At 51.5% G+C, this 27,169-nt stretch overlaps 2 protein-coding genes across 4 annotated transcripts in view; one reads left to right on the top strand and one right to left on the bottom strand.

The window, feature by feature from the left end:
• The window catches only part of CCDC85C (coiled-coil domain containing 85C), a 78,010-nt gene extending 74,763 nt beyond the window's left edge, over positions 1-3,247 (top strand). For all 3 annotated transcript variants that reach the window (XM_043557004.1, XM_043557001.1, XM_043557003.1), the window contains one exon: positions 12-3,247. In XM_043557004.1, the coding sequence (XP_043412939.1) occupies positions 12-101 (90 nt within the window). In that variant the 3' untranslated portion in view covers positions 102-3,247. The remainder of the gene's footprint in view (positions 1-11) is intronic.
• Positions 3,248-3,742: 495 nt separating this feature from the next.
• The window catches only part of CCNK (cyclin K), a 30,001-nt gene continuing 6,574 nt past the window's right edge, over positions 3,743-27,169 (bottom strand). Inside the window, exons 2-11 of the mRNA XM_043557000.1 lie at positions 21,025-21,273; positions 20,492-20,573; positions 18,832-18,963; positions 13,864-13,969; positions 13,106-13,163; positions 12,215-12,384; positions 11,610-11,881; positions 10,971-11,004; positions 7,873-7,944; positions 3,743-5,105 (exon numbers count right to left, since the gene is read on the bottom strand). Coding sequence (XP_043412935.1) covers positions 4,480-5,105; positions 7,873-7,944; positions 10,971-11,004; positions 11,610-11,881; positions 12,215-12,384; positions 13,106-13,163; positions 13,864-13,969; positions 18,832-18,963; positions 20,492-20,573; positions 21,025-21,221 — 1,749 coding nt within the window. The 5' untranslated portion in view covers positions 21,222-21,273 and the 3' untranslated portion in view covers positions 3,743-4,479. The remainder of the gene's footprint in view (positions 5,106-7,872; positions 7,945-10,970; positions 11,005-11,609; positions 11,882-12,214; positions 12,385-13,105; positions 13,164-13,863; positions 13,970-18,831; positions 18,964-20,491; positions 20,574-21,024; positions 21,274-27,169) is intronic.

Genomic DNA, 27,169 nt, shown 5'->3' with positions numbered 1-27,169 from the left:
CCCGTCCGCAGGTGGTCTGGAGAAAACTGGGGGATGCGGCCAGCTCCAAGCCCTCCATCCGGCAACACCTGTCTGGGAACCAGTTCAAGGGACCCTTGTAGGGCTGCTCCCCCATGGATGTGGACTGGCCCTGCGGGGTGTCCTGGGGAGCCGCAGGCCCCCGTCTTCTTTTTCTGTGGCGAATTGTACATAGGACGCTGCCCGCCGTGACCCGGCTGCCGTGGGTCCAGCACACGGATGGCCGGGCCCCCACCTCCCTCCTCACACACCAGCAAACCGGGAAGACGCGAGGCTACCGGCCGTTCTGTGCAGCAGGGTGGCCTGGACAGCCTCGTCCCTGCCCCGGGGCCCCATTGGTGAGGGGCCGAAGGCCAGCCTTGGCGGAGGGGCGCCTCGTCAAGCCTTCCACCCACACCAGACAGAGGCCCCGGTGGCTGGACCTAACGCGGTGGGCCCCACTCCTCACCCATCTGCTGTGGCCTGAACGCCAGCCCGCTGAGCACTGGGTCCCGAGTCCCCGACCAGGAAGCTCCGTGTCTGTGGCTGGAGGCTCCGAGGCCCTTCCTCTGGCACCCCCCCTCATGCGCAGCTCCCTGCTGCACGCTGCTGCTCGGTTTCAGGGTTCAGGCCCCCAGCCCCAAACACACACACACAGTCCCCCAATCCCGCGCCGGGTCGTGCCCTCTCCGGGTCCCTCCTGCCTGGTGCCTGAGGCATCTGCACTCCTGTGCTTCACATGATGGGCCAGGGAGGTGGGAGGCCACGTGGAGAGTCTCTGGTTGAGCCCCCCGCCCCGCTCTCTCCAGATGGGTGGCGCTGGGCCGGGCTGGGCCTCTGGTATCCCCCAGAGCCTGGCCCCCAGCCAGAGTCACTGTCGACGGAGCTGTGTGGGCGGCCGAGGGGAGAGTTCTGCCCTCTGTAGAAGGAAGGAGCCTGACCTGGCTCTGGCTTTAATTTGCTGCGTGACCTTCAGCAAGTTAATCAGCTTCTCTGGGCCCCCGGGTGGGAAAACGAGGTCTCAGGTTCTTTCGGCCGTGCTCACCACCCAAGGCCACCAGCTTTATTCGGCCGGTGCCCTCAGTCGCGGCCTGCGAGCCCACGGGGCCCGCCTGCCGCAGAGGCCGCTGCTGGCTGGGCTGGGCTGGGCTGGTCGGAGCCGGGGACCGAGCTGAGTTCTGCCTTGCTGCGTGCTCACAGGTGCTGTCCCCTCCCCTCTCTGAACCTCAGTGTCCTCTGCCGGAGAAGGGACAGCATCGGGCCCTCCATGCAGGGCTCGACATCAAACAGAGCTTCAGTGTGAATGACCCCATGCCGGCCGTAGAGCGCGATACAGAAACGTGGAGGTTGGTGAGGAAAGCAAGGCCCAGAGGGTGAGCGAGCTGTGGCACGTTCCAGACGAGACCCCAGATGCTGGGAGGTGGGACCGGCCGCCGCGAATGCTGTCGGCACGGGCCCTGGTGTCCACTCGGCACCTGGCCGCCCACCCCTCACGCCCCCTTCACTCGGCAGCGGTGCTCAGCAGGGCGCCCGCCAGCACTTGAGCCCGGGAGGCCGTCTCTGCAGTAGGTGGGCCTCGTCCAGGCCCCCGTGAGGCGCGGGGACAGGGCCAGTGGATGGGGAGGCCGCCCTGTTCCTGTCCCCAGCGGGGACTCTGCGTTGGCCTGTTGGTCATTGTGCCCTTGGGCCGTACGCTCTCAGGGGAAAGGCTCGCGGCCCTCCTTGTGCCCAGGGAGTGCTAAGTGGGTGCTGGTGACAGCCACAGGCATTTTCCTCTTGCCCTGGGGGGTTACAGGGAGCTCTGGGCTCCTCCTGGAGGGATCTTGCCTGTCACCAGGGGTTAGCTGTTTGGAGCTGGGGGGGGATACCCTTGGTCATGGTACCGGGCAATCCCTGCCCTTGTGGGCAGTGAGCTGGGGGGCAGAGGCCCCTTCTGGATCTTGGGAGTCCAAAGAACCGCAGAGCAGCCCGGGGGGAGGGGGGAGGGGTCCATTTTGGGTGGAAGCCAGAGCTGGGAGCCCATTTTTCATGTTTGGATCAGGTTGGCTCAGCCACCACTGAAAATAAGCAATAAGTAAGGGCTCCCGGTAGCTGCACGTCTGCAGACCGACCCAGGGAAGAACCGCCTCGGAGGGGCCTCCCGCCCCCCACCCCAGGTGCTGCCGTGGCATCCAGGGGTCAGGCGGAGCGGAGCGTTTCTGCCCGAGCCCTCCTGTGTGCCACGGAGGCCGTGGAAGCCAGGTGCGGGCATCTCCTTCCCACCGCTGCTCGTGGTCCTGAGCCAACAGTGCACGGGGATGGCTTTCAAGGACAGAACCGTGTCTGTGACAGTCACCTAATGTGATAAGCTGTTTAAAAGCCAGCAGCACCTCCGTCTGAGCCCACACCCTAGGTGGTGGGCAGGTTCAGTGGGAGCCCACAGGCTGGGGAGGGTCAGAGGAGCCTCAGCCCTGCCACCAACCCGGGGTGTGTCGGGTGACGTGGGGGGCCCCCTCCTCCCCTCCGGAGCCTTCGCTGTAGCAGCTCATGGTGGGGGTAGGGGTGTTGCTGAGCTCGGGTGGCCTTTCATAAAGGTCCCTTTACGTTTCACTCTGAGTCTACATCTTGAAGCCCAGTGTGACATCTGTCCTGTGGCTTCAGTTCCCACTGTGATGGAGGTCACCCTTCCAGCCTCACCCCAGGTGGCCTCGCCCATCCTGGGAGCAGAATCTGCTGAGCACATTTTTTAGGGTGGCACATTTTTATCCAAAAGTTATTAGCTACACATCAGTGTTTAAAGAGAAAAAAGTGACCTTTCATTTTCTTTTTCTTGAAAACTTGAGAGGAAACAAAATACATACTACTGATTTTTTTTTTTTTTTTTTTTTTTTTTTTAAAGAAACAAGCTGAGCGCATGACTGCAGAGCGGTAGAGGTGTATATTTTTCATACCGTGGGGGGAAGTATTTGTGCTGCTTTCTGGAATCGGGCTGGAACGTCTGGTTCCTGTCCCTGGGCCGTCAGCCATGCTCTATTTTCTGTAGTATGTGACCGCCGTGAGAAACCGGGCCAGCCCTTGGCCTGGCTCCAGGCGGAGCTGGGAGCTGGAGACCCCTGTGCCCGTTTCTACCTTCCACTGAACCACTTTGATTTGGAGAGAAAAAAGAAATAGAACTTTTGATAGTGTGGTAAAAACATTGATTTGAACTATTTTAGTAAAAGGTGATAGTGTCTACTTTGCGCTAGATAAATAAAGGCTCTTTGCAAGCCTCCACGGTCGGTGCGCAGTGTTTGTTTCCGGTGGGGGCGGGGGTCGCCGCTGGAGGGCCATGGCCCCCGGGAGCACCTCAGGTGCTGGACGGCACTGACAGCCACTCGGATGGCCTCTGTCTAGTTTCAGGCCCGGGTGGGAGGAATCTCAGACCCAAGCCCTGGTGTGACCTAGGAACCAGAGCTCTGAGCAGGTGCACCCGACGGTCCTGTGCTGGTTCGGAACCCACCGGGGTCCTCCTACCAAAGCCAATGTGGGCACGGGGTGTGGGGGGCTGGCCCGCAAGGACAGACCCACAGCGGCGCTGCCCTGCGAGACGGCAGGGCCAGGTCTGGGGGCTGCGAGACCAGCCAGCGCCAGGCCTCTCTCGGCCAACGCTCCTCCGCTGCCTGCCCCTTGGCCCCCGGGGGCAGGAGAAGGGCTGCCTCTAGACTTCCCGGTCTGGGGCTGCGCAAGGCCTGGAGGCCCCACCTTCTGTGCATAAGAAACAAAAGGGTAGTTTCAGAACGGTTTTATTTGGATAACTGAAGGGAGTCATGTCTGTAACCAAGATGGAATTCACAGTATGTTGTTACATTCACACTTAAAAAATATATCTCTATGTACAGGAATTTGCAAATTGATGTAAACATACATTACTTTCCAAGTACAATTCTCCCCTTCTCTCTGGAGGAAAAAGAAAAAAGCCATCCATCAAGGCAACCCCTTCAAAATAAGTTTAATACAAAGGATGTAAATATCTCTAAATCAAAACAGTGGTTCATCTGACCTACTGGGTGCTGGGAGAGAACATCACGGAACAAAAGCGATGACGACAGCTTGACTTCAGATGGAACTGGACTATTTAAAATTGAGTTTCCAGGAAAAATAGGCACTGATTTCTAGAAGGAACTTCACACTCCTTACTGAAGCTATTCATTGAGCCAATATGGCCGGTTAACGTTTCACTAGTACCCGTGACCCGGAGCAGGATGCTCACACGACACCAGCCGACCAGCCAGCGCAGTCAGATGGAGACTGGTGCTGCCCAGGCTACTCTCAAACTGCTGTCCCCGTTCTCCAGATGTGAGGACCACCCCAACTGTATCTCATGGGCCCCGTCCGTTTCTTCCCATGCTGCAACTGTCTAGCATTATGTAAGGTACCCTGCTGCTTACCCACTTAAACTACTCTTCAAGTTGATTAGAAAAACTTTTCTTAAAAAAAACAAAGGGGGGAAGAAAAGGCATCGCGTTATCTCATCCAGGTGGCCCGCCCCAGTCCCCCCACGGGAGGCATGCCGGGTGGGGGGATGGGCGGGGGCACGGGTGGCTGTCCTCCAGGGGGAACAGCCGGAGGCGGGTAGCTAGCCGGTGGCAAGCCCAGGCCTGGAGGAGGGTGAGGGGGGACGGCGTGGGTGGGGGGCAGGCGTGGGGGTGGGGGTGGGAAATTGGGGTTGTAGGTGGGGGGAGGAGGAGGGTAGCCGGGAGTGGGGGGAGGAATGGCAGGTGGGGGGAAGGAGGCCGGGGGAGGGGGCACAGGCGGAGGGGGCGGGTTCGGGGGGTAGACGTGCGGGTGGTAGGGCAGGTGGGCTGGTGGGCCGTAGGCGGGGGGCAGGGCACCGTAGGAGGGGCCCTCGGTCTTCATCATGGACTGCAGGCTCTGGTAGCCCTCTCCGGACATGTAGGAGCTGGTGGTCGACATCCCGGTCATGTAGCTGGAGGGCGGTGGCGGCGGTGGCCGGTGTGGCAGCGGTGGCGGCTGGTGCACAGGGGCCGGGTGGGCCGGAGGAGGAATCTGCACTTTGGGGAGGTCACCGGCATCCACAGGGCCTGGAGGCTCAGCCTCGCCTAAGGGAGCCGAGATGGGAGGCTTCCGGTCTGCAGGGGAGAGACAAGTTACCGCCCGGCCCCGGGCTCCCAGGGCGGCCCGTGCAGGGACGCATCCGGGGACCCCCTCAGGGTGGGGAAGGCCTGAGCCAGGGTCTCCCACGGCAGTTCCCACGGCCACCCTAACCACCCCGATTTCTGGCCTCCAGTACAGCCCTGGTGGGGCTGCTGCCCTGTCCCCAGGGCCATCTTCACAGAGGAACAGGGAGCAGCCGTCACTGTGGCAGTCGGCGCCCGACACCGTCCGCTTGTGCCGTATCTGTCACAGAGGTCCCCGCCCTGGCACGGCTGGGTCTCCCTCCCTCGGTCCTCGGCACACCGGCCAAGGAGGTGCCTGCAGTGCACGAAACCCCGTCTGCCTCCGGCTGCGTGCCCGTCCTGCCAGCACAGCCCCGAGTGGGGGCCCCCTTCTTCCTGCCTGTCTCTGCCTCCAGAGACTGCGAGGCCAGGGCCACGTCACCTCACTGTCTGCAGCACGGGCATCGAGCACAAAGCCTGAGAGGTGGTCAAGTGAACGAGGCAATGTTTAAAAAAATAACAAGCGTCTAATATTCCCCATGTAGCCACCAAAGTAGCAATTCTGCTTCTAGCTGACAGAAGAAAACCGAGATGGGACCCCACCGCGTCCTCTCGGAAAGCACCCTGCCGTGGTGCCTTTCGGCCATGGCCCTCCACTCCCTTCACCCACGGTCTTGTCTCACCCGTTTTCACCTGCCACCCCCGAACCCCCGCATTCCTGGTCACACACCTGGAAGAGAACACCGGACACCCCACCAGGGGAGGCCCATCACTGACAAGTGGGTCTCTTCCTAAGGCCACCCAGAGTCCAGGGCCAATCACAGGAGCCGAGATCTCTGGGTCCAGAGAACACAAAAAAGTGAAGGCCGCGAAGGGGGCCTCCAGCCTCCTGGCACCCTGCCCCGCGTGCTCCCTGGAGCTCCCGCCAGCCCTGACTGCGGACACGGACGTGCCAAGTGCCCGGGGGGGGGGGGGGGGGGCGCCGGCGGCTGCGGTTCCCTCACTGCTTTCTCCAAGTGAACGAGAGCACAATCTCGGCTCGGCCAGGACATCCTCAGCAAGAGCCACGTCCCCGGGGCTGGGCCTGAGCTAAGCGGCGTGCCCGCCCAAATCCGAAGCCAGACGTGCCTGTAGAGAAACCTGCTTGCGCTCCAGGGTGGGGCCGGTGCCAGAAGCTGACCGGAAGACGCAGAGCATGAACCTGAGGCCTGTGGACCCAAGTGCCGGCCGCCTCGGATCGCCCCGTACGCCGGCCACGGCCGCCTGGGCCCACGAACGTGCTCTCCCACCCCCAGACCTCGCTTCCCGTGACCCACAGCTCTGCCGCCCCCCCACGTCCCCAGCGCATCCGCCTGTCCTCTGTGACCGCGCCCGGAACACGTGGTCTCTCCAGGCACCTGCGCTACTCTTCTTCCCTGCCGACACCCACCACCGCCAGCTGCCCTCGGAGACACCTGGTGACCTAGGCGGCTCGCCACGTCCCGCGCCTCACGGCAACTGTGGTTCTAGTTGCTCTCTTCCCCCCCTGAACCGGACTCCCGCTCCTCCTCCGAGCCTTCCGCCTACCCGCCTCCCATCTGCCACAGGCCCCTACGAAGTGGGGACGGGACCCTGCCGGAGTGAGCTCCTGCAGCCCGGCCCACCCTTCCCTGCCGGCTGCAGAGTCAGTTCCCGCCACCCGCCACCCCTGCCCTCACCCTCCCTGCCCGCGGCCCACCGTGGGAGCTCCTCCGCAGAGTGCGGCTCTCTCCCTGCCCTGGGCAAACCCGGGACACCAACCCTGTCCTCAGCTGCACCCCCGGGCACAGGAAGGGAGGACCTTCGCTGGCGGAGAGACGTAACAGGAACACTGAATGACCCATGGCGGGTATTTTTCAGCAAGCTTCCTACTGAACCAGGGACTGAGAGATTTGTCCCACAGCAGAAAATGGTGCCCCGGTTTCCCCAAAGCTCGTAAAGTGCTGGGACTGGCCACACGTAGAAAGAAATGCCATCGGCAGCACCCCTACCACAGACACGCGGGCGCGAGGGGCCCAAGGGCACCGCAGGCACTGGCAAGCGGAGAGTGCAGCCCAGTGAGAGCGCGGACCCGCCGCGGAGCACCCAGCCCCCCTTGGCTCACACACACAACTGCTGCCCTCCCTCATTTCCTGCTTTGTCTTCCAGACCGCTGCCCCAGGGAGATAATGCTAAGGAATAATGCCCCAAGGAATAATGCTATATTCCTTACAACACTTCTCCAGTTTTAAGTGGTGCCAAGGAAGCTTCCCAGTTCACCGTGTGCCTGTCGAAAACGTGCCAGGCTTTAATTTATTCTCTGCTGGGCTCTGAGCTACTGCTTATCTTCAAAATGTACGGAGAGGCTACCCTGCCACCAGGAGGCAGGCGTGTGAGGGACAGGGGGCTCAGATCTACGGCAATCCCGCTGGGTCAATGTTCGTACATCAGCAGGCTTTGCTTTCCTAAAACTGATCCTACGTTATTTAGCCTGCGGAGTCCGGCAGCTCTGCACGTGGGAGGTCAGAGAATATCCAGATATACTTAAAATTTACGACTTCCTCAAAATGTCTGGTTTGTGAAAAACATAAGTTTTGAAAGATCCTTGGGCATCACCTTCTTTTTAAATTTTGGCTAGCAAGTTTCCCCTCCACAAACTCGTCCCCGGGCCTTCCCAAGTGTGCCCTTCAAGAAAGCCAAGCGAAAAGCTGGCACTCGCAAGCTGCTTTCAGCGGACACTTACCTGGAGGTGGGTGGGCCGGAGGCAATGGAGGGTGAGTGGTCTCGATTTTGGGGATTTTAGGTGGCGGTGGTTCTAAAAAGGAAAAGTAGATTGAAAAGCGACTCAGACCTCTCCCTGCGAATCAAGAGGTCATGGAAGGAAAAGAGAGGTGGAGGAAAATGTGCTGTTCAGGAACGTCTTTGGGGAAAAAGAACGGATATACGAGAAAGGAGCCTCAACTAAACCAGGTGCTAGTCCTTTTGCAAGAACCGAACAGGTCACACACCGCCCTGCACCCCCAAATAACAGCCCGCTGGCCCTTTACAGCCCTTTCCACATCCACACAGCTTCCTTGCCGACCGTCCCAGACAAGCCTTCCAAAGACACGAGAGCAGCAGGGTATGGGTGCCCCCACTCGTCCACAGAATGTTCGGACACCCAGCCCCGAGGGCTCACAGGAGAAACTGCCACCTTTGTATTCTTAGGCACATTTTAAGTTTATTTTCTCCCTTATGAATATTTACTCCCTCTGGCAGCACATCTGCAACAGGACATGAACGGACTTCAGGAGAGATCAAGGGGCTGACAAGCCAGGAGCAAACCGAATAGGACACTTGGGGCGGGGCACACAGCCTGCCCCTCAGGGTCCGGCGGCTGTGGGTAACCAGCATCCACCCTGACAGTGCTAAGTAGCCACGACAGGCTACAGCAAGCCCAGTGTCTTGTGTTTTAAGAGAGTAGGGAGGATGCACGCATGATCGGAAAAGAACCCCCATCTCTGCGGTTGCTTGCGTGGCTTGACTCCTCCTTCCAGAAACTCACTTGATTCTGGCTTATACTCAGCTCTGATTTAATCCTACTTTAGTGTTGCTGAACTTTTCCTGGTTTCCTGTCCCAAACAGGCCGAATTCACGGTCCAGGGATGGGTCTGTCTGTATTCTCTTCCTGGAAGACCAAGTCCCCTCTTTCTAGGTGGATGAACTGTCCACATGTGCCTCCAGCCGCTCTCTCCCCACTAAAGCCCTGGACCTGACTTTCAAGCTCCCTTCCCAGACCCAGCAGCCGCAGCTCACGTGACTCCTTCCCGGCCTGTGACCACTGTCACACTCTCACCTCGGACGCCCACCTACGGCCCACCCCACTGCCCAGATGAAGCCGGTCTAGGTCAGTGCTGCCCACAGACAGAAGAGCTATACATATGATTTTAACTTTTTTGGTAGTCACCTTCAAAAGAGATGAACTCAATGTGATACATAAAAAGTTTGACCATTTCAACGTGTAATCAACATAAAAATTTATCAATGAGATTTTTTACATTCTTTTCTCTTAGTAATGCTTAGAAATCTGGTATGTATTCTGCACTGAGGACACATGACGATTTGGGTTGGCGGCACTTCCAGTGAGTGCTCGAAAGCCCCCTGTAGCTAGTGGCACTTAGCACACAGCCAGGTCAAGGTCCCACCTGCAGGCTGTCTGCACCCTCCCTCTCTGGGCCTGAGGCCACCACTCCCCTTCACTGCCTCTCACCCAGATGCTTGTAAGCTCCTCCCCGTTCGCAACCCTCTGTGTCCCACTACTGCTGCCAGGGCACTTCTAAAATGAACTCAGACTCTACCATTCTCCTGCTCACAGATCTTCAGTGGCTCCCACTGCCTATGCAAACACCCACATTCCGGCAGGTCGACTCTATCTGGTTCCAACCACACGTTTGGTCCCAGCAGAAGCTTCTTTTCACCGCTTCACAGCTAGTAGTCCAGTAAGAGCCCTCTCCGCCTGCCCCCAGCTCCTCGGACCCCTTCCACCTACAGGCCGAAACCCTGGGTGGGTCTCCGGGCGCTCAGACTCAAGTCCTCCTCCAAGGTCGCCACTGGCTCGTTTCTGCCGTGTACGGATGTAATAGGCCTAGCACACCAGCTCAGCTCAACTGTATACCCACAGGGTGAGGCACAGCCCCACACTTAGGTCTCACACTTACTTTTTGCTGCCCAGTTGGAGCAGAAAAAAAATATTCACCTGTACTGAACCCATCATTTCCCCCAAAGACCCTAAGAAAATGCAGCTTTGTTGCAACTGGAAGGTCTCACAATCGTTCAATAAATCATTCACTGAGTTCCTACCCTGGAACTTAGCCACAGAGAAACAGAAATGAGTAAACATGGTTTTATCTTCAAAGAGTTCAGTACATTGAAGCCCACAACACAGGGACAAAATGCTTCTAAGTTTCTGTTCTGTGATCTTCCAGATTTTTAATTTAATTTTAGAGAGAAAGAACAGGAGCAGGAGAGGGAGAGGGAGGGAGGGGGGAGGGGGAAGAGGGAGGGGGGGAGGGAGAGGGAGGGGGAAGGGAGAGGGAGGGGGAAGGGAGAGGGAGAAGAGGGGAGAGGGAGGGAGGGGGAGGGAGAGGGAGGGAGACGGAGGGAGAGAGAGGGAGAGACAGGGAGAGAGAGAGAGAGAAAATCTCAAACAGGCTCCATGTGGGGCTTCATCCCATGACCCTGAGATCATGACCTGAGCCGAAATCAAGAGTCAGACGCTTAACTGAGTCACCTAGGCCCCCCCAGTCTCTCAGATTTTATTCACACTTTACATTTGTTTCCAATAAAGAAACAAATTAACCAACTCTGGGCTCTACAAAAAAAAAACCCCAAACAAAACCCAAACAGTGTTTGGAGGAGTCCGGCCCACATCAGCGAGAGGGGTCAGGATATATGGTGGTTCTCTGGACAACAGCACTGCCCATCACTGCCACCCTGTCTGCCCACCACCCTCTGCTACTTGGGGTTGAGGGTGGGAATTCTCCCCACAGTCTACTGTGGTGGGCTTAACTAAATCTCTAGAAAGGAACATTGCCGTAACCCTTGTCCTATGTTCGTGATCACATTTGTGTATGTGTTAGTGAGTACACTTTCACCGCCGCTGTTTTTTGGTAACCGTTGTCAGAATATGATCTAAAAATACACACTCAGGGCACTTTTTCTGGCAGGCAGGGTCAAGTTTTTGACGGGATATAAGGTTAAATTCTAAGACCAAGCTAGATCTTGTGGAAACAGTGTTGACCAAGAATTTAAAGTTTTGATACAAAGTTAAAAAAAAAAAAAACCCTTAGAACAGGAACTTACCTGCGGCTTTGTTCTCTTCTTTGGGAGAAACAACCTGTTACAAGAGAAAATACGTAACCGTTAACCAAGACCCCGGGTGTAGTGAGAAAAACGGATTATCCAGGAACTAACAGAGTCCGGGCGACAAGACACAGCTCCTAGCTCAGGGCATACTGGGAACCTAACAGACCATCTCTGCCCCCTCCTCTTTCCCTCTCCCAGGTCAGACATGAGGACCACTGTGGATTTTCAACAGTGGGTCCTTGATGACACTAAGTTTCAGGCCCTCTGACACGGTGGCCTGCATTCAATGAGCGGTGTTGGCCAACACGCGTTTATCCCACATGGGTTTCCTCCACCGGCCAGCTTGTTGCCGTGGGGAGAAAGTCACAAACACCCCGCGTCACTCAAAGCACCAAACACAAAAAAGCCAGAGAGGCCGGAGACTTGGGCAGCGGCGGCTGGAGGAGGAGGACGGAGCCCTCCCCACTCTCGGGGCCCCCCTCCTGTGACCACGGTAGTTCTGAGGCTCTCTGTGGACGCTTGTCCGACGGCGAGGCCAGGTGTCCCCCTGCTCGGCACCCCGTATGAGTCCTCAGACGAGGGACTGTGCCTCCCCCCCCCCCCCCCCCCCCCCCCCGCCAGAGGCGGCCCACTCACCACAGCCCGCTTCGCTGGGCGGGGAGGACTAGGCTGCGGGGACGGCTTCTTGGGCTGCGGGGCCGGCTGCGGCGGGGGCTGTGGCGCTGGCGGCTGCGAGTCCTTCTGCTGCGGCTGGGGCGGGTCGGAGCCTTGAGAGGGCTGGGGCGGTGGCACCTGTGGCACTTGTGGTGTGGACTGGAGAGACGGGGGCTGCTGCAGCTGGTGGGGCGTGTGATGAGGCATCTGTTGTTTTCCTTGTGAGTAAAGATCCAGGATCTGGTGGCAGATGTCTGAACGACAGGCAACAATTACATTTATCACAAATTGATACTTTATTGATACTTTAAGTAAAACGTGCCTAGGAAAAGACCAGCCCCGCTCCCTTTCAGCTACGATTCCCCTACAGGGACCAGTGAACAGGGATCGTACGTGCAATTTACCCAAACTCTGTCGCGCACGGCTTGCTCAGAGCGGACACTATTAGAGAGCTGGATTAAAGATGCTTCTGAAGAATGGTTTACGTTTATGTGTGCGGGAATGTCCATTCTCGGGACTCCAGGTTTACAGGGAAGAGTGACCTGAACTTGGAACACTCTTGGGAAAGCCCAGCATGCCAGCAGTACCTTCCAGAACGTCCACAGGGACATCCTGCACAAACTGCTCCCACCATCGCCTGTACATGGGTTTGGAGGTCCATTCCTGTATTTCAAATTTGCACAAACGTCCTGCGAGATACATCACTGCCACTGCTATGATCTCTGGTTCCCACTGCAGTGACAAGGTCGTGCAGAGACTAGTTCAACGAGAAAAAGGGGTGACGTGACTTGGAGCAAAGCTATGTTACCCAATGCATGGAGATCAGATGCCACATCTAAATGTCAGTTTGCTTAACATTCCCTAAATGACCAGATGAGGAATTAGAAATAAAAGAAGCAAGTTTTAAGTCTGCCAAAGGCACCAAAATAAGTTTACTTTAACCACAGTTACCAATCTGTTCCTTGGTTTAGAATCGGAATGACAGCACATTCAAAAATTGGTTATGTCATGAGACACAAATGAACATAGCTCATGTTCTTCAAACTGCTGAAATCTGAGCCACTGTACTGTGTTTTCAAGTGACAGCAGCTCCACACACAGGCCTTCTGTCCCCACGCTACACGTCATTAGGTCCCGGGTTCTAAGTACAGCAAGGCTCTAGGCCCATTACAAGGAAGTATGTTTGTGCAGAACCAAATGGGTTCTAAGGATTTAGCTGTCAAAATTGTCCAGCGTATTGTTTTGGACTACGTTTCAAACTGGAGATGCCCTTTAACTTCTTACACTGAGACACCGCCAGGCATCCCTCTGCCGGGAAGCAGACTTCCTGGACGTCAGCCCCATCTCTGCCATTAGCTGGCTCTCGAGCTGGGTGAGTCAGAGTCCGAGATACACAATACGGAGTCTGGATTCAATGACCCATTAAGTCCCTGCCTATTTTTAAAACTACAATGAGATCAACATTTGAACACACGCACCTGTCATTTACAAATGTCCAGGCCATTTGAACCAACTTTTGAATTTTATTTTTATCACCTAGAAATGGGAAGAAAAAAGCCAGTTAGAAGTGACAATAGTAATAAAAGAGTGCAGAAAAATCACTTATTTCAAGCCCACGCTGTGTGCTCTGCACCATCCCGACACACGCAAAGAGCCACCGCCTGGGAACCGAGGGCAAACGGGTGGGTCTGAGTCCCACCTGTGTTCTCTTCCCACAAGACCTGTGCTCAACCACCGTCCATGGGAAGCCTGCTCCAAGGCGGATTCTACCAGGCTATTAAAAAATGCTGACTCAGGGTGCCTGGGTGGCTCAGTCATTCAAGGATCTGACTCTGATTTTGGCTCAGGTCATGATTTTGGGGTCACGGGATCGAGCCCCACGATGGGCTCCACACTGAGCGTGGAACCTCTCTCCCTCTACCTCCTCTCCCTAGCTCACGCATGTGTGTTCTCTCTCACTCTCAAAAAGAAAAAAGAAAAGAAAAGAAAAATCTGACTCATTTTCCTGCCTCCTATCACTTGCCGACTTGGTGGGAGAATCTGTCTAAACCTGATGGGAAGTGGTAGTCACAGCTGCAATACTGGACCATCTGGGCACGTTATGCGCTGGGCATGCTCACATGCTGAACCCTCTTCTGTTCTCCTCTTTTGAGAAGCGTAATCCGAAGGCCATCAAATCATTACAAAGACTTGCTTTCCAATGAAAAGTCCTGTAAAAAAAACCTTGCCTCCTTACCTTTGAGTTGTTTTGCATACTTGAGGAGGAACTGGTATGGATGTTCTACCTGTAAATCAAACTTTATGGTCTGGAGCAGGATTCTCTCCAGAACCATCACTTCTTCCTAAAAATAAAATAACAAACGTCAGAAAGTGATTTCAACCACAGGTCTGAAGCCCCGTTAGATAGTGGGCTTTCCCATTTACTCTCTTCAAGCTCTCTTCCTCCTCTCCTCTGCCCCCCCTAGGCTTTCATTTTGTTCAGAGACGAGGAGGAACTCTGAAAAGAACTAAAAGGGGGGGGGAGACCAACCAATCCGATTGAGTTTTTAGAAACAGTGGAAACAAAATACACATTCTTAGAAACGTAAGTAGGCTCCACACCCGGTGTGGGGGCTCGAACTTACAACCCCGAGATCAAGAGTTGCAGGCTCCCCTGAGCCGGCCCAGCACCCCAGATACGTCATTTCTCTCGATACACGAGCCACCCCTTTACAAAACGGACCTTTGCTTTATAGATAGTTTATCTAACTGTAGCATCTTTCCAGACCTCCATCAACAAAGCCACAATCCTTCGGGAATTTCCACTGAAAACGTCAAGCAAATAAGCGAGGACGATGATGGCCGATTCAAACTCTGTACCTGCTCGACAGGCATATCCATATAAAGCACGTATGTGAATCTATCATCTGCCTGAAATAAGCTGTCCCACCGTCATCTACAGCATAAACCCTCATTTCCTGTCACTAAACCACATTCTGACCTATCCACACACACCAGCTTTCCCGTTCACTGATCTGATTGTCTATTTCTGTCCCAGGATGCAAGGGATGAACAGCTGGGAGAGTAGTTCAATCACGAGTCCTCTTGTTCTTGTTTTTGTACGTCTCCCCCCTCCACCTCGTTTTTGTTTTTAAGTATAATTTCCATTTTACTTTGTTTCCACGGGACACTGTTTCTTCAGTCTCAAGGACTCTGCTCCTTACGTGGGCTTTTCGTGGAGCCTGAGGGGCAGCACCTGCAGGTCGACGTGGGGCGCTGGCCCTTGAGGACACGGTCCTTCCAGGCTCCACACGAACGGAGCCTGCCTGCCTGGCCTTGACCGGCACAACTCAAGTGGGAAGGTAGGTTCACATACAGCACGGGAAGCACACGAGCATCGAAATCACTCGCTGTGGAAATGTCCCTGATGGTGGCGCCTCTACTGTGCTTCCGGTCGTGAACTTCTTGATGGCCTTGTCCTCGGGCACACGACAGGTGCAGCTGGCATAGCGAGGAAGCTGCCCATGGTCATGGCGCTTTCTGGCACATTGTTCCTTCTGCTGCTGCTCATTTTGGAAGCGATGTCCCGCGGGAGACCCCACGCCTCATTTTAGTACCTCTTTCCTTAGCACCAGTCCAGAAGAAAAGGAAGCTACTGATGTTCTGGCTGGGGACTCACAGTCAGAGGACAATTCAGGGAAAATGGGGACTTCTTAACTACACCACGTTTTCCTATCAAACGTGTATTTATTCACTGAAATCTTCTCATTCCCTTCACAGCAGTTTTCAATTCCTTCCCCAACCTGCCATGGTTTCCACAGTTGTTTTTTTTCACCAGGCCTAATCCTGGACATTTTATTTTACTGCTGCTGTTGTACACGGACTCTCCCCTCTCACTGTGCTCTCAAACCAGTCAACGTCCATAGACAGGCAATTTTTTAAAAAGTTTTTTTTTTTTAATGTTTACTATCGAGAGAGAGAGAGAGAGAGAGAGAGAGAGAGAGAGAATATGAATGAGCAGGAAGGGGCAGAGAGAAGGGGACAGAAAAATCCCAAGCAGGCTCTGCACTGACAGCCCAATGCAGGGCTCGAACTCACCAAGTGTGAGATCGTGACCTGAGCCCAAGTCAGACACCGAACCACAGAGACACCCAGGCGCCCCCACAGACAGGCACTTCTGCACAGCCTGGCTGCACAGCACTTTCAGACAGCGTGCACCGCGGCCAGAGCGGTCTGTGCCGGCAGAGGAGCAGAGGGTCACTCGTTCGCACAGGGAGGGCTTGCCACGGGGCTCAGATCCCACCAACAGGCGCACGAGCCCATCAATCCCAGAAAGAGCACACCGGGGGGGAGGGGGGGGGGCTGGCTGGCTTTTGCACTGAGGTATGACCTCCCCTCAGACAATGCAGACCATTCTCTCACAGTTAGTTATTCCAAACGGCATGGCCGGACTAAGGTTCGTCTACCCTAGCGCTGCAAGCATTCTCTGAGGAAAGCTTTCTACAAACTCCGAAACTTTCCCACAATTGGAGACATCCCGCTGATGCTGGTGTTTTTGCCTGGTTTTGTTACCACCTGCTTCCCAGAAATTTCCTCGTGTCTTCTGAATTTAGAAACAGCCTTTCACCAAGTGCACCTACAGGTTTTGAGGCCGTGGCCCATTTGGTATTACAGGATAGCCTGTGGCCTGGCCTCCTTTTGTGTTTCAAACAATCAAGTAATGGGGTAATTACAAGTCTGTGTGCAAACATCGTTCCTCAGGGAACCTTCCTTCAGCCCCGTTAACACTTGTCTGGGGGACTTGTCCAGGTTCCCAGGTTGAACGCCCTCATCTCAACTTTAAGTGACTCACTGCAGCTCATAATCAGCTGGTCATAGGATTATTTGATTAAAATCTATCCCAACTCAATATAAAATCCACGAGAATAGAAAAGGCCACATCTACTTTGCCACCTGTTTCGGGTCTAGTGCCTAACACGGTGGCTGGAACAAATATTTGTTGAACACGTGAGAAATTAATACAATGGGGGAAACCAGACGGTTGAAGCCAAGCTAATTAAGGTAGAAAAGTCCCACGTGATTCGTGACCTTCTTTTTCCTGCTTATGACACCTCCCTCCAACGAACGGCCCTGCTCTCCTCTCTGGAGAGGGGGTCGTGTCCACAATGTCTTCACTACTCCCAGAGGCGGGGTGCTTTCCTCTGGCTCCTGCACCCCCAGATCATCTCTGGGAAGACCGCACATGATAGAAAGGAGAGGCGGGTGAAGGTCAAAGCCCCTTCTCCTCCTCACAGGGGCGGGTTTCAAAGCCCCTTCGCCTCCTATGGATAGCGTGACCATTTCCCTCTTCCTCTCTTCTGGGGCAATGGAGCTGCAGAACTCCTACCTCACCGTGCCTGATCAAGTCTCGTTTCCTGATCTGAAGGTAGAGCGGGTAGAAGCTGGAGGTAAAAGGGCACTTCCCCAAAGGCACCCTAGGGTAACACACGCCAAGGTGCTGCCACATGCCCACAACGTGTTCCTACAACTGTCTCCTACTCTGTAAGACTCCGATACCCACAGGTATCTGATAGTTACATTACTTCTATTAAATTCCCTTTTAAAAAAAAAATTTTTTTTTAACGTTTTATTTATTTTTGAGACAGGGAGAGACAGAGCATGAACAGGGGAGGGTCAGAGAGAGGGAGACCCAGAATCTGAAACAGGCTCCAGGCTCCGAGCTGTCAGCACAGAGCCCGACGCAGGGCTCGAACTCACGGACCGTGAGATCATGACCTGAGCCGAAGTCGGCCGCTCAACCGACTGAGCCACCCAGGCGCCCCTTAAATTCCCTTTTGATCGTTGTTAGTAAGAATTCCTAATAGATGCACATTTTTATAAACAGGTGAACAGGTTTATAAATCATTTCAAGGGACAGTTACCCATGTTGACAGTACTTACAAACTATGAGTATTAATCACAACTACAATATATGCAAAAGCATTCTGGGCCTGTTAACTCCTCAAAGCAGGAAGGAAAATGAACACATTTTACAAACACCAACATAAATACTCATTGGTAGACAGAGGGTAACTGTGTGGCGGGCGACAGCAGCTAGTGAGGAAAAGTAAGACTGAATGGTGCCCAGTTCCTCATCCTGGTGAGCCCGGCTTTACCTGTGCTCTGGAGCTTGTCATTTCTCCGACAGGTATCTGCTGGGTGCCTATTCTGTCCAGCCACTGTACCAGGCACCTGGCACAACAGATGACATGGTCTCTGCTGTCAGAGATCTTACAGCGGAGGAGAGTTCTTCCGTGTGATTATCTGATTAAAATCCAACCACCTTTGGGCGCCTGGGTGGCTCAGCTGGTTAGACGTCCAACTCGACTTCAGCGCAGGCCACGAATCACGGTTCATTAGGTTGAGCCCCGTGTCGGACTCCGTGCTGACAGAGCAGAGGCTTCTCAGAGTTCTCTCTCTCCCTCCCTCTCTCTCTCGAAACAAATAGATTTTAAAAAAATCCAATCGGCAGTTGCACTAAGTGTTGTGAATCAGCACAGCGAACAGGTGCCATCAGGGTTACAATGAGGGGGGGAGGGAGCCTGACAGGAGTCAGGGGTGGAGGAAAGCCACTACGGGGCTCCGAGAGTGGTCTTTTTCGAACGTAATAAACATATTAAAAGCAGCTCTACAACTGTTCCAATACCGTCTCCTGACAGAGGCAGGGATTGTGGGGAAGGGCCAGAACGGACGGCGCGTCCAACAGCAACCTCTGGGTGTCTGAAAATAGCTGCCCATGTTAATACTTCCCAACATTCTCAGGAAGCGGAAAGACACACAGCATAAGCAGACACGGGCACACGTCCGTCTATCGCCTGTGCTTTCTGCCTATTCAGGAGCTGGCTGGAGACGCGGCCCTCCGGTCACGGCCTGGCCGACGAGGCTGAGCTGCGTCCAGGTCCAGGAGCGCTAACGGGAGCGAGCGGGTTTCCACTCACGTCCAGTGTGCCGCTGCCTCCAGGTCCTCAGGGTGAGGCGTGCGCGCCAGCAGGTGCTCCCTACGCGCAGGCCGTTTCATCTTCCCTCCTCTCTGACAGAGGCGAGAAGGAGGACCTTCTGCACAAAGCCCTCTCAGGTCTCGGGGGCGGGGGGGAGGGACTGGCAGCTACGGGGGCCACACGAGGAACCTTATCACGACACTACCACGAGGAACCAAGATCTGAAGGCAGGAAGTTAAGATTCTTACCTTTGGGTCGTCTCCAAACTGGCCAAATTGTACATCGTTTAATAAACTACGAGCCGTTTTGATGATATCCTTACATTTTTTTGGCGTTTCTTCTACTTTCCCCGCCAGAAAGAGACAACAAGCTCCTGTCACCTGCAAGGGAGGCAAGAGCTCTTGAGACACTGTTAACAAAGCTCACAGGGAAAGCAGCAAGGAGTTCTGGCCTTCGCAATAACCCGGTCCCCTTATTCTCCTATCTTCCTCTCTTCCTTTTACTGGTTCACAAATACTCTGACGCTCAAAGAGCTTGAAGGAAGTTTCGTATACGTGCACACACCCACTCCCAATTTGGCTTCGTAAGTTATTTCAAATTGAATTTTCCAAAGAAAATGGCATGTAAACAAAATAGATGCCAGAAAGGAAAAGAATCACAGGAACAAACTTTCTTTTTACATTGCAGTCTTAAAGATAATGGCTCCCGGAACAGTGAGCTTTGCTGCAGAAAAAGAGCACAATTAAACACATTTCCCGTGGAATCCATCCATATACCACCGCCCACGCTCTCTCTCCCTGCCCCAGCCGCCTGGATCCACATGCAGTCCCCACCCCACTGCAGCGCTCTCACAGCTTGGCCTCCGGCTATTCTCTGCCTGCGCCAGCCCCCACCTCCCACGCCCCCCCCCCCCCGTGCCCCTCCTCCACGGGACCCCGAGCACGGCAGGTGTCAGATGCTGTGCCAGGCACAAAGCTGACTCTGCCACAGGCTCCTTCCTCTAGAACTTTACAGACCAGTGAGGAAGACACGTGTACAAAACTGGGGAAAACCTGAGCAAGAGGAAGGATCCCCAACACATTAATTTCCTAGTAAATCTTCTGTCATCTTCCTCCTAAAAACCCTTCCACAACTTCAGTCTGCCTACTAAAGTCAGATTTCCCTGGTCCGAAGTCCAAGGCTCACTATGGTCCGATACAGCTCACCTTTCCACCCTGGGCCCCGCCATTCCCTTCCTGCCACACGGACCTCCCTGGCCGGGCTACACAGAATAGTACGCTGCCCGGTGTCTCTACTCGTGCCAGCTCCTGTTGGACCAACTGCTCCGTCCCATCTCAGCACCTCTAAGCCCTACTTCCAGTCCAGGCTTAACTAACTGCTGGCAACTCCTCCCTGGCATCTTCCCTGAGCCCTCTAAGATGTAATTAACCACTCCTTTGGATGCTCCAGCCCTCCTTCCTCACCTCTCCTACGGCTTTACTATGGACCATGTGTTTTGTACATGTCATAGCACCTATCCTGGCTACTCACGGCAGGTTTCCTGTCGGACTCTGCATGTTTAAGGAGTAGCTAAAGAGTGAGTGATATGGCATAAAGAACTTCTCTTCCATCTTGCCCTTTTTTGGGGTCTTCCTTAGAAGCCCAAATTCATCTTGTGAAATGTGAGAAGGAAGTAAAGTCCACACAAAATGCAATACGATTGTGGTCCACCCTGGCTTAAATAAGATTTAAATATAGTTAGTTGGAAAAAATAAAAGTTCAAACTTGATTATTTATGGACACCACGTACTACACGGAAATAAATACTTTCTGGAAAACAGAATAAAAAGAGACTATAAATAGTCCGCTAAACTGTGTGAAAAGAGTAACGTGTGTGTTAGCGAATTATAATAAAATTCAAACACTTACATATCTTGGGAATTGCTTGAAGGAATGAAACATATAGAAGCGATGAAAATAAATTATTCCAGTTGCCAGGGTATCATAGTGTCTGTTGATCTGGTTAAGGACTTGACCAAGAATTTCTGGAAGTTATGCTCTTAATTAAATGTGGAAACATAAAGGCAAACAATAACAGCAAAATCAGTGTTAAACACTCTGGTGGTTAAGCATGGGGATCTCAGGGTTTCAGGACTCTGACAAGTTGACGTTAGCAAGTTGAAGTTCCTACTTCTAACAAGGCGGGGCTTCCCCAACCTCTAGGTACACCTCAACGGTGACCACCGGGCATGCCTCCTGGTGGCCACTCACCCAATGGCTGAGTCTACACGTTTAAAGGATAAACAGGAAACAGAAAACCCCTGAGGAGCCAAGTTAGTCAGAAAAAATTTAAATAGAGATACTTAAGAGCCATTTCAGTACGGACACAGTGCTACCTATTTTGTTTTTAGTATCCAGGTGGGGAGCCTATCTATAACAGATTCCAAGGAGACTTAGGATACAGTCCCAAACGTGTGCCCACATCAAAGATGAACCGAGCCCCCTCTCGGCGGTACCGGGCTTCAGTGGCTGGATCGAGTCCTTCGAGCTGCGAGGGTGTATGAGCCAAGTCTTTCTTATCCCAGTACCAACATGGTTTTGTGTGGTCCAGGTTTGCTGAGGTTACTGAAGGGCTTGAGTTTTCTTTATTCTCCTTCATTTATTGAAGTAGACTTGTTCTTTCCAAAAGATTTTCTGAAAATGTTAGAATCCTAAGAGAAAGAGAAGGAACAGCAAAGTTGGAAAGGAATACTCCACATCAAACAATCCGGATCATCAAAGACAGTGTGCAGTCACTGATTATATTTGATTTTGGATCAAAATTTCCCAGAGGGGCACCTGGGTGGCTCAGTCAGTTAAGTGTCTGACTCCTGATTTCAGTTCAGGTCATGGTATCACGGTTTGTGAGATCGAGCCCCATGTCAGGCTCCATGTTTACAGTGCTCGGAGTCTGCTTGGGCTTCTCTCTTCCTCTCTCTCTGCCCCTCCCCTGCTTGCGCACTCCCTCTCAAAGTAAATAAACTTTGGGGCGCCTGGGTGGCGCAGTCGGTTAAGCGTCCGGCTTCAGCCAGGTCACGATCTCGCGGTCCCGCAGTTCGAGCCCCGCGTCAGGCTCTGGGCTGATGGCTCAGAGCCTGGAGCCTGTTTCTGATTCTGTGTCTCCCTCTCTCTCTGCCCCTCCCCCGTTCATGCTCTGTCTCTCTCTGTCCCAAAAATAAATAAACGTTGAAAAAAAAAAATTAAAATAAAAAAAAAAGTAAATAAACTTTAAAAAAATTTCCCAGAGAAGCAACACTACTGATTGACCATTACAAGCTCAGACTCAGCCCCAAAGCCAATTTAACACATAAGTGACCCACGGTATAATAAATCCCAAATTTCATAGCAGCTGAAAAGGAAGGGCATTTCCATCTCACTTTCCTTTCTGCCTTTCTTCAGTAGACTCAATCCCTTCATGCTGGTCTAGATTCCGTTCTTTGGTAAAATCCAGGCCTGTCTTAACCCCTTAAAAAGATTTATGCTCCAAAATTACCCATCTCTTCCACTCAGCACCCAATCAGAATTTCCCTTTTTCAGTTTACTTCATTTCACTTAGAAGAGCCACCAGATTGGCTGAATTCAAATCTGCACAAGTCACTGAACTGAGCAATAAAAATCAGATGTCTGGGTGCAGTGATTCTGGGGCTGTGGGTAGAAGGAGGTGGTCCACAAGGGAAGAAAGAAGTTACTTTAAGATGCTCAAGGGGCGCCTGGCTGGCTCCATCGGTTAAGCTTCCGACTTCGGCTCAGGTCATGATCTCATGGCTCGTGAGTTTGAGCCCTGTGTCGGGCTCTGTGCTGACAGCTCGGAGCCTGGAGCCCGCTTTGGATTGCGTGTCTCCTTGTGTCTCTACTCCTCCCCCACTCACTCTGTTTCTCTCTCAAAAATAAATGAACATTAAAAACAAATTTTTCTCATCCTCTTCTTTTCCTTTTTAAAAATTTTTTTTTAGTGTTTTTTATTTCTGAGAAAGAGAGAGACAGAGGGCGAGCAGGGGAGGGGCAGAGAGAGGAGACACAGAATCTGAAGCAGGACCGTGAGATCATGACCTGAGCCGAAGTCGGATGCTTAACCAACTGAGCCACCCAGGCACCCCATCATCCTCTTCTTTTTCATTCAGGATAAGGAGGTTTTCTAAAAGCATCATGTTGAGCAAAGAAAACAGAAAACAAGGACTCTCATCTGGAGGCCACTGGAATATGTAAACCGTCTGTAAACTCATCAGAGAAGAGCAATTCTCAAATAGGTCGCAGAAGTACTTTAAAGAGGCAGCTAGAAGCAGGTGGGTCTTGTCGGCAAGGAAAGAGCGGTTCACTAGCTCAGTTCCGGGCCAGAGGCATCAGTGAATCTGGAAGCCTAACCTTTTCTGTGTGCTGCCTCATTTCTAGTGGGAAAGGGGATTTGGCAGGGCTGAACGCACCCCTCCTCCTCCTCGCACCTGGAAGCCCTACAAATGGATCTTTCCTCCACCAGGAAGAAATTAAGTACCAGGAAAAAAGTAATCTTCTTCAACTGATTTGTAATTGTGTGTGTGACAGAACTGGGCAATGACTGGAGGTTGGGGAGGTCAGTTACCTAAAGCCTAAGTAAACATGGAAAGTGCACAATCAGATGCTCAGTAAATATGAAGAGTTCAGAGTTGGATGTCATACTGGGACACATTTCTCAACTCTCGGCTGGCAGAAACTCTAAAAGTGTGACTATATCCTCTGTTGGCAAGGCCAGGGAGAAGCAGGCGATCTCATATAGTGCTGGTGGGAATACAAAATGGAACAACTCTCACAGAGGGGAATTTGGCAATATCTAACAAAATTACATATGCGTTTGCTGTTTTACTTAGTAATCCCACTTCAGAGAAACTACTCTGAAAATACCATTACAAGTATGAAACAGCGTATCCACAAGATTATTCATGAAAATGTCACTTATAATAGCAAAAACTGTGAACAACCCAAATGTCCCTCAATGGGGCACTGGCTGAAGAAAATATGGCTGACATGAACACTAATGGTTTACCATGCTGGTATTAAAAAAAGACTAAAAAAACCCTTTAAGTCCTGGTAAGGAGACAGTTCCAGGATCAGTTGGATGCAGGATAGTGTACGTGGTACGTTAGTATCCGTGTAAGAGGAGAAATAATAGACATCTGAATTTGTTTTTTAAACTAATAATAATAATAATAATAATAACAATAAAAAGGTTACCAATAGGGAACAGGGAAGAACAGAATGGGAGCAATACTTTGGGGATCTCTTTTTACACAGCTTCGACTTTTTTTTAAATGTGTTTTTATTTTGAGAGAGAGAGAGGAAGAGAGAACGTGAGCAGGGGAGAGGCAGAGAGAGAAAGAGAGGCAGAGAGAGAAAGAGAGGGAGAGAGAGAATCCCAAGTAGATCTCAAGAACCATGAGATCATAGCCTGAGCCAAAATCAAGAGTCAATGCTCAATTAACTGAGCCACCCAATCACCCCCACAGCTTTGACCTAAGAAGCCTTTTACTTGAAAATAACTGCAGATTTACAGAAGAGTTGTAAAGGCAGGAGGGAATTCTCATATACCCTTCACTCTGCTTCCTCCAATGTTAACGTCTTATACAACCATGGTATGTTTACGAAAACGAAGACATTCATTTTGGTACAACTGAACTACAGCCTTGACTCAAATTTTGAGTTTCTCCAAAAATCCCTTTTCTGTTCTGGATCTAATCCAGGATGCGACACTGCATTTAGGGGCCTTATTTCCTTAGTATCTTCTAGTAACAGTTTCTCAGCGTTTCCTGTTTTTTTCATGAGCTTGCCAGTTTTAAAGAGTACCAGGCAGAATGAAATGTCTCTGATTTAGGTTTGTCTAATGTTTCCCCAAGAACAGACTGGAGTTTTGGGGAAGAATGCCACAGAGGTGAAGTGCCCTTCTCATCTCATCTCACCACATCAGATATCAGAACCTACTGTCCATATTTTTTTTTTTCAACGTTTATTTATTTTTGGGACAGAGAGAGACAGAGCATGAACGGGGGAGGGGCAGAGAGAGAGGGAGACAGAGAATCGGAAACAGGCTCCAGGCTCTGAGCCATCAGCCCAGAGCCTGACGCGGGGCTCGAACTCCCGGACCGCGAGATCGTGACCTGGCTGAAGTCGGACGCTTAACCGACTGCGCCACCCAGGCGCCCCAGAACCTACTGTCCATATTAACCATGACCACTTGGTTAAGATGGGGTCTTGCCAGGTTTCTCACTGTAAGTTACTATTTTTTCCTTTCCATCTTCTATTCCTTAGAAATGAATCACAAGGCCTAGCCTACCCTCAAGGGCAGGGAATTAAGCTACATCTCCTGGAAGGAGAAGTATCAATGAATGTGAGGACAGATGTTCTAACTACCACAGTAATTAGTGAGCATTTTGGGGAAAATATTTTGCAATGCAAAATACTAAGCAAATTATCCCCTTTTCTCCTTCAAGTTTCGCCCATTAATTTTAGCATTCATCTGAGGATCTTGCCTGTAACAATTCTTGTGGTGTTCTTTATTGTAAAAAAATTTTTTTCCAACGTTTATTTATTTTTGAGAGAGAGAGAGAGAGAGAGAGAGAGAGAGACAGAACACGAGAGGGGGAGGGCAGAGAGAGAAGGAGACACAGAATGGGAAGGAGGCTTCAGGCGCTGAGCTGTCAGCACAGAGCCCAGCGCGGGGCTCGAACTCACGAGCCATGAGATCATGACCTGAGCCGAAGTCAGATTCTTAACCGACTGAGCCACCCAGGCGACCTGATTACTGTGGTGTTCTAACGGTGACTTTCTATTTCCTTCCTTCCTTTCTTCAACATTAGTTGTTCTTTTGTAAGAAAGATCTGTTTCTTCACCCTCATTCATGTATTTATTCAATCACTTATTTATATTAGTATGGACTCATCGGTATTTGTTTCATTCTTTGAATCATAAGCCAATACTACCGTCATTTACTTCGTTGCCCAAACTATTCCAGATATAGCCATTGGAAGTGGCTCTTTTGGGTTGGCTCGCGAGTCCTTCTGCAACTCTGACTTCTGAATCATGTAAATATTTAACACTAAAAAGAAAAAAGCAAACCCTAAAACTCAGAATAAACGCAGTGTATACCAAACACGAAACACGGAAAACTATTACAAGTAATTCCCGATCTCATTCCATCCTGAGTGAAACATATTCTAAGCACAAAAGAACTGCAAGGAAATCTTAAACTTCTTCAGTAATACTTTGTTGGTACTGGCATTACTATTGTTCACTGTCAACCCATTTGTGTATGTGTACCGTAGGATAAAGCAAAGAGATATAACTGTTGATGTCGTTAGGAATCAAGATTTTCAGTTCAAAGTAAACATATGCATAAGATCAAAGGTTAAGGAAAACCTGTAATGTTAAATTTTAATGGAAAATACAAAAATCATGGTTAAAATACGTATACACATACGTCCCAGCTCTGTCCACCGCAAGTATCTAGGAGCAACGACATTCCTATAGTCAGGAACACATCAGTGTCCAAATCTTAGTTACCCTCTACAAAAAAAAAAAACAAACCAGGTCTCCTTTCTCCTTTCCAGTCTGGGATAGGGGTCTGCCTGAGATGTGCTAAGAGAAATGGAAGCTTCTAAAAAGACACAGGAGCCAGTGTGGACTCTCACTGGACAAATTCAGGGAAACTGAATACTAAAAAGAAAAATAACAATGACTGTAAAAGAGTGAATGAACAATCCATGAGTCCATAATTTATGTATATATATAGCAAAGTCTACTTTGCTAGCACTGGTGTTAATTAATGTGGAAGAAAAGTACCTTTACCTTAACAAAAGCAATCAATCCTGGCATCACTAATAGGGTGAAACCCTGCTATTACGTGGCCTCCTGATATGATGCAATAGAAAGAAGTATCAACCACCTATGCAGTATTCTTCCCTCTGAAAAGCTAAATTCAACCGAGACTTTAAACCTAACTTCCACTTTACAGTAAATACTGGGAGTAGAAGAACAAGTCAAATGGCACAAGGAAACTTTTAGTCACATCCAGAAATGTGACCCTCCACCAGACAACTGACCTGGTCTCTTCAAGGAAATCCATGTCATGAAAAATACAGAAGATGGGAGGAACTGTCCCAGATTTCAAAAGACTACAGAGGCATAATGCTCAAACTAATGTATGAATCTTGATTGGATCCTCATAAAACAAAAACAAAAACAAAAACAAAAAAAACTATAAAAGAAATTTCGAACAATTAGAGAAATTTTAATATGGCCTCTATACTAGAGGCTATTAGGGCCTATTAATTTTCTTAGGGGTAACAGTGATGATACTGTGATTATATACAAAAATGACTATTCTCAGGCTGAATGAAGTACTTCCGGGTAAAGTATCATGTCTGCAACTTTTTTCAAATGGCTTATCTAAAACACAGGTTCACATAGTAAAGTGGTAAGATGTTAACATGTGTCCAGTCTAGGCCACAGATAAACAAGTAGTCCTTGTACCCACCCTTCTTTCACTTTATAAAACGTGGGGGAAACTCAAGTAAGACCACTTATTTGACCGGGTCTCCCTTA

Source organism: Prionailurus bengalensis, chromosome B3 (genome assembly GCF_016509475.1).
Source record: "Prionailurus bengalensis isolate Pbe53 chromosome B3, Fcat_Pben_1.1_paternal_pri, whole genome shotgun sequence".
Lineage (NCBI taxonomy): Eukaryota > Metazoa > Chordata > Mammalia > Carnivora > Felidae > Prionailurus > Prionailurus bengalensis.
Note: the sequence above shows the minus strand (reverse complement) of the source record. Positions and strands in the feature narration are given on the sequence as shown.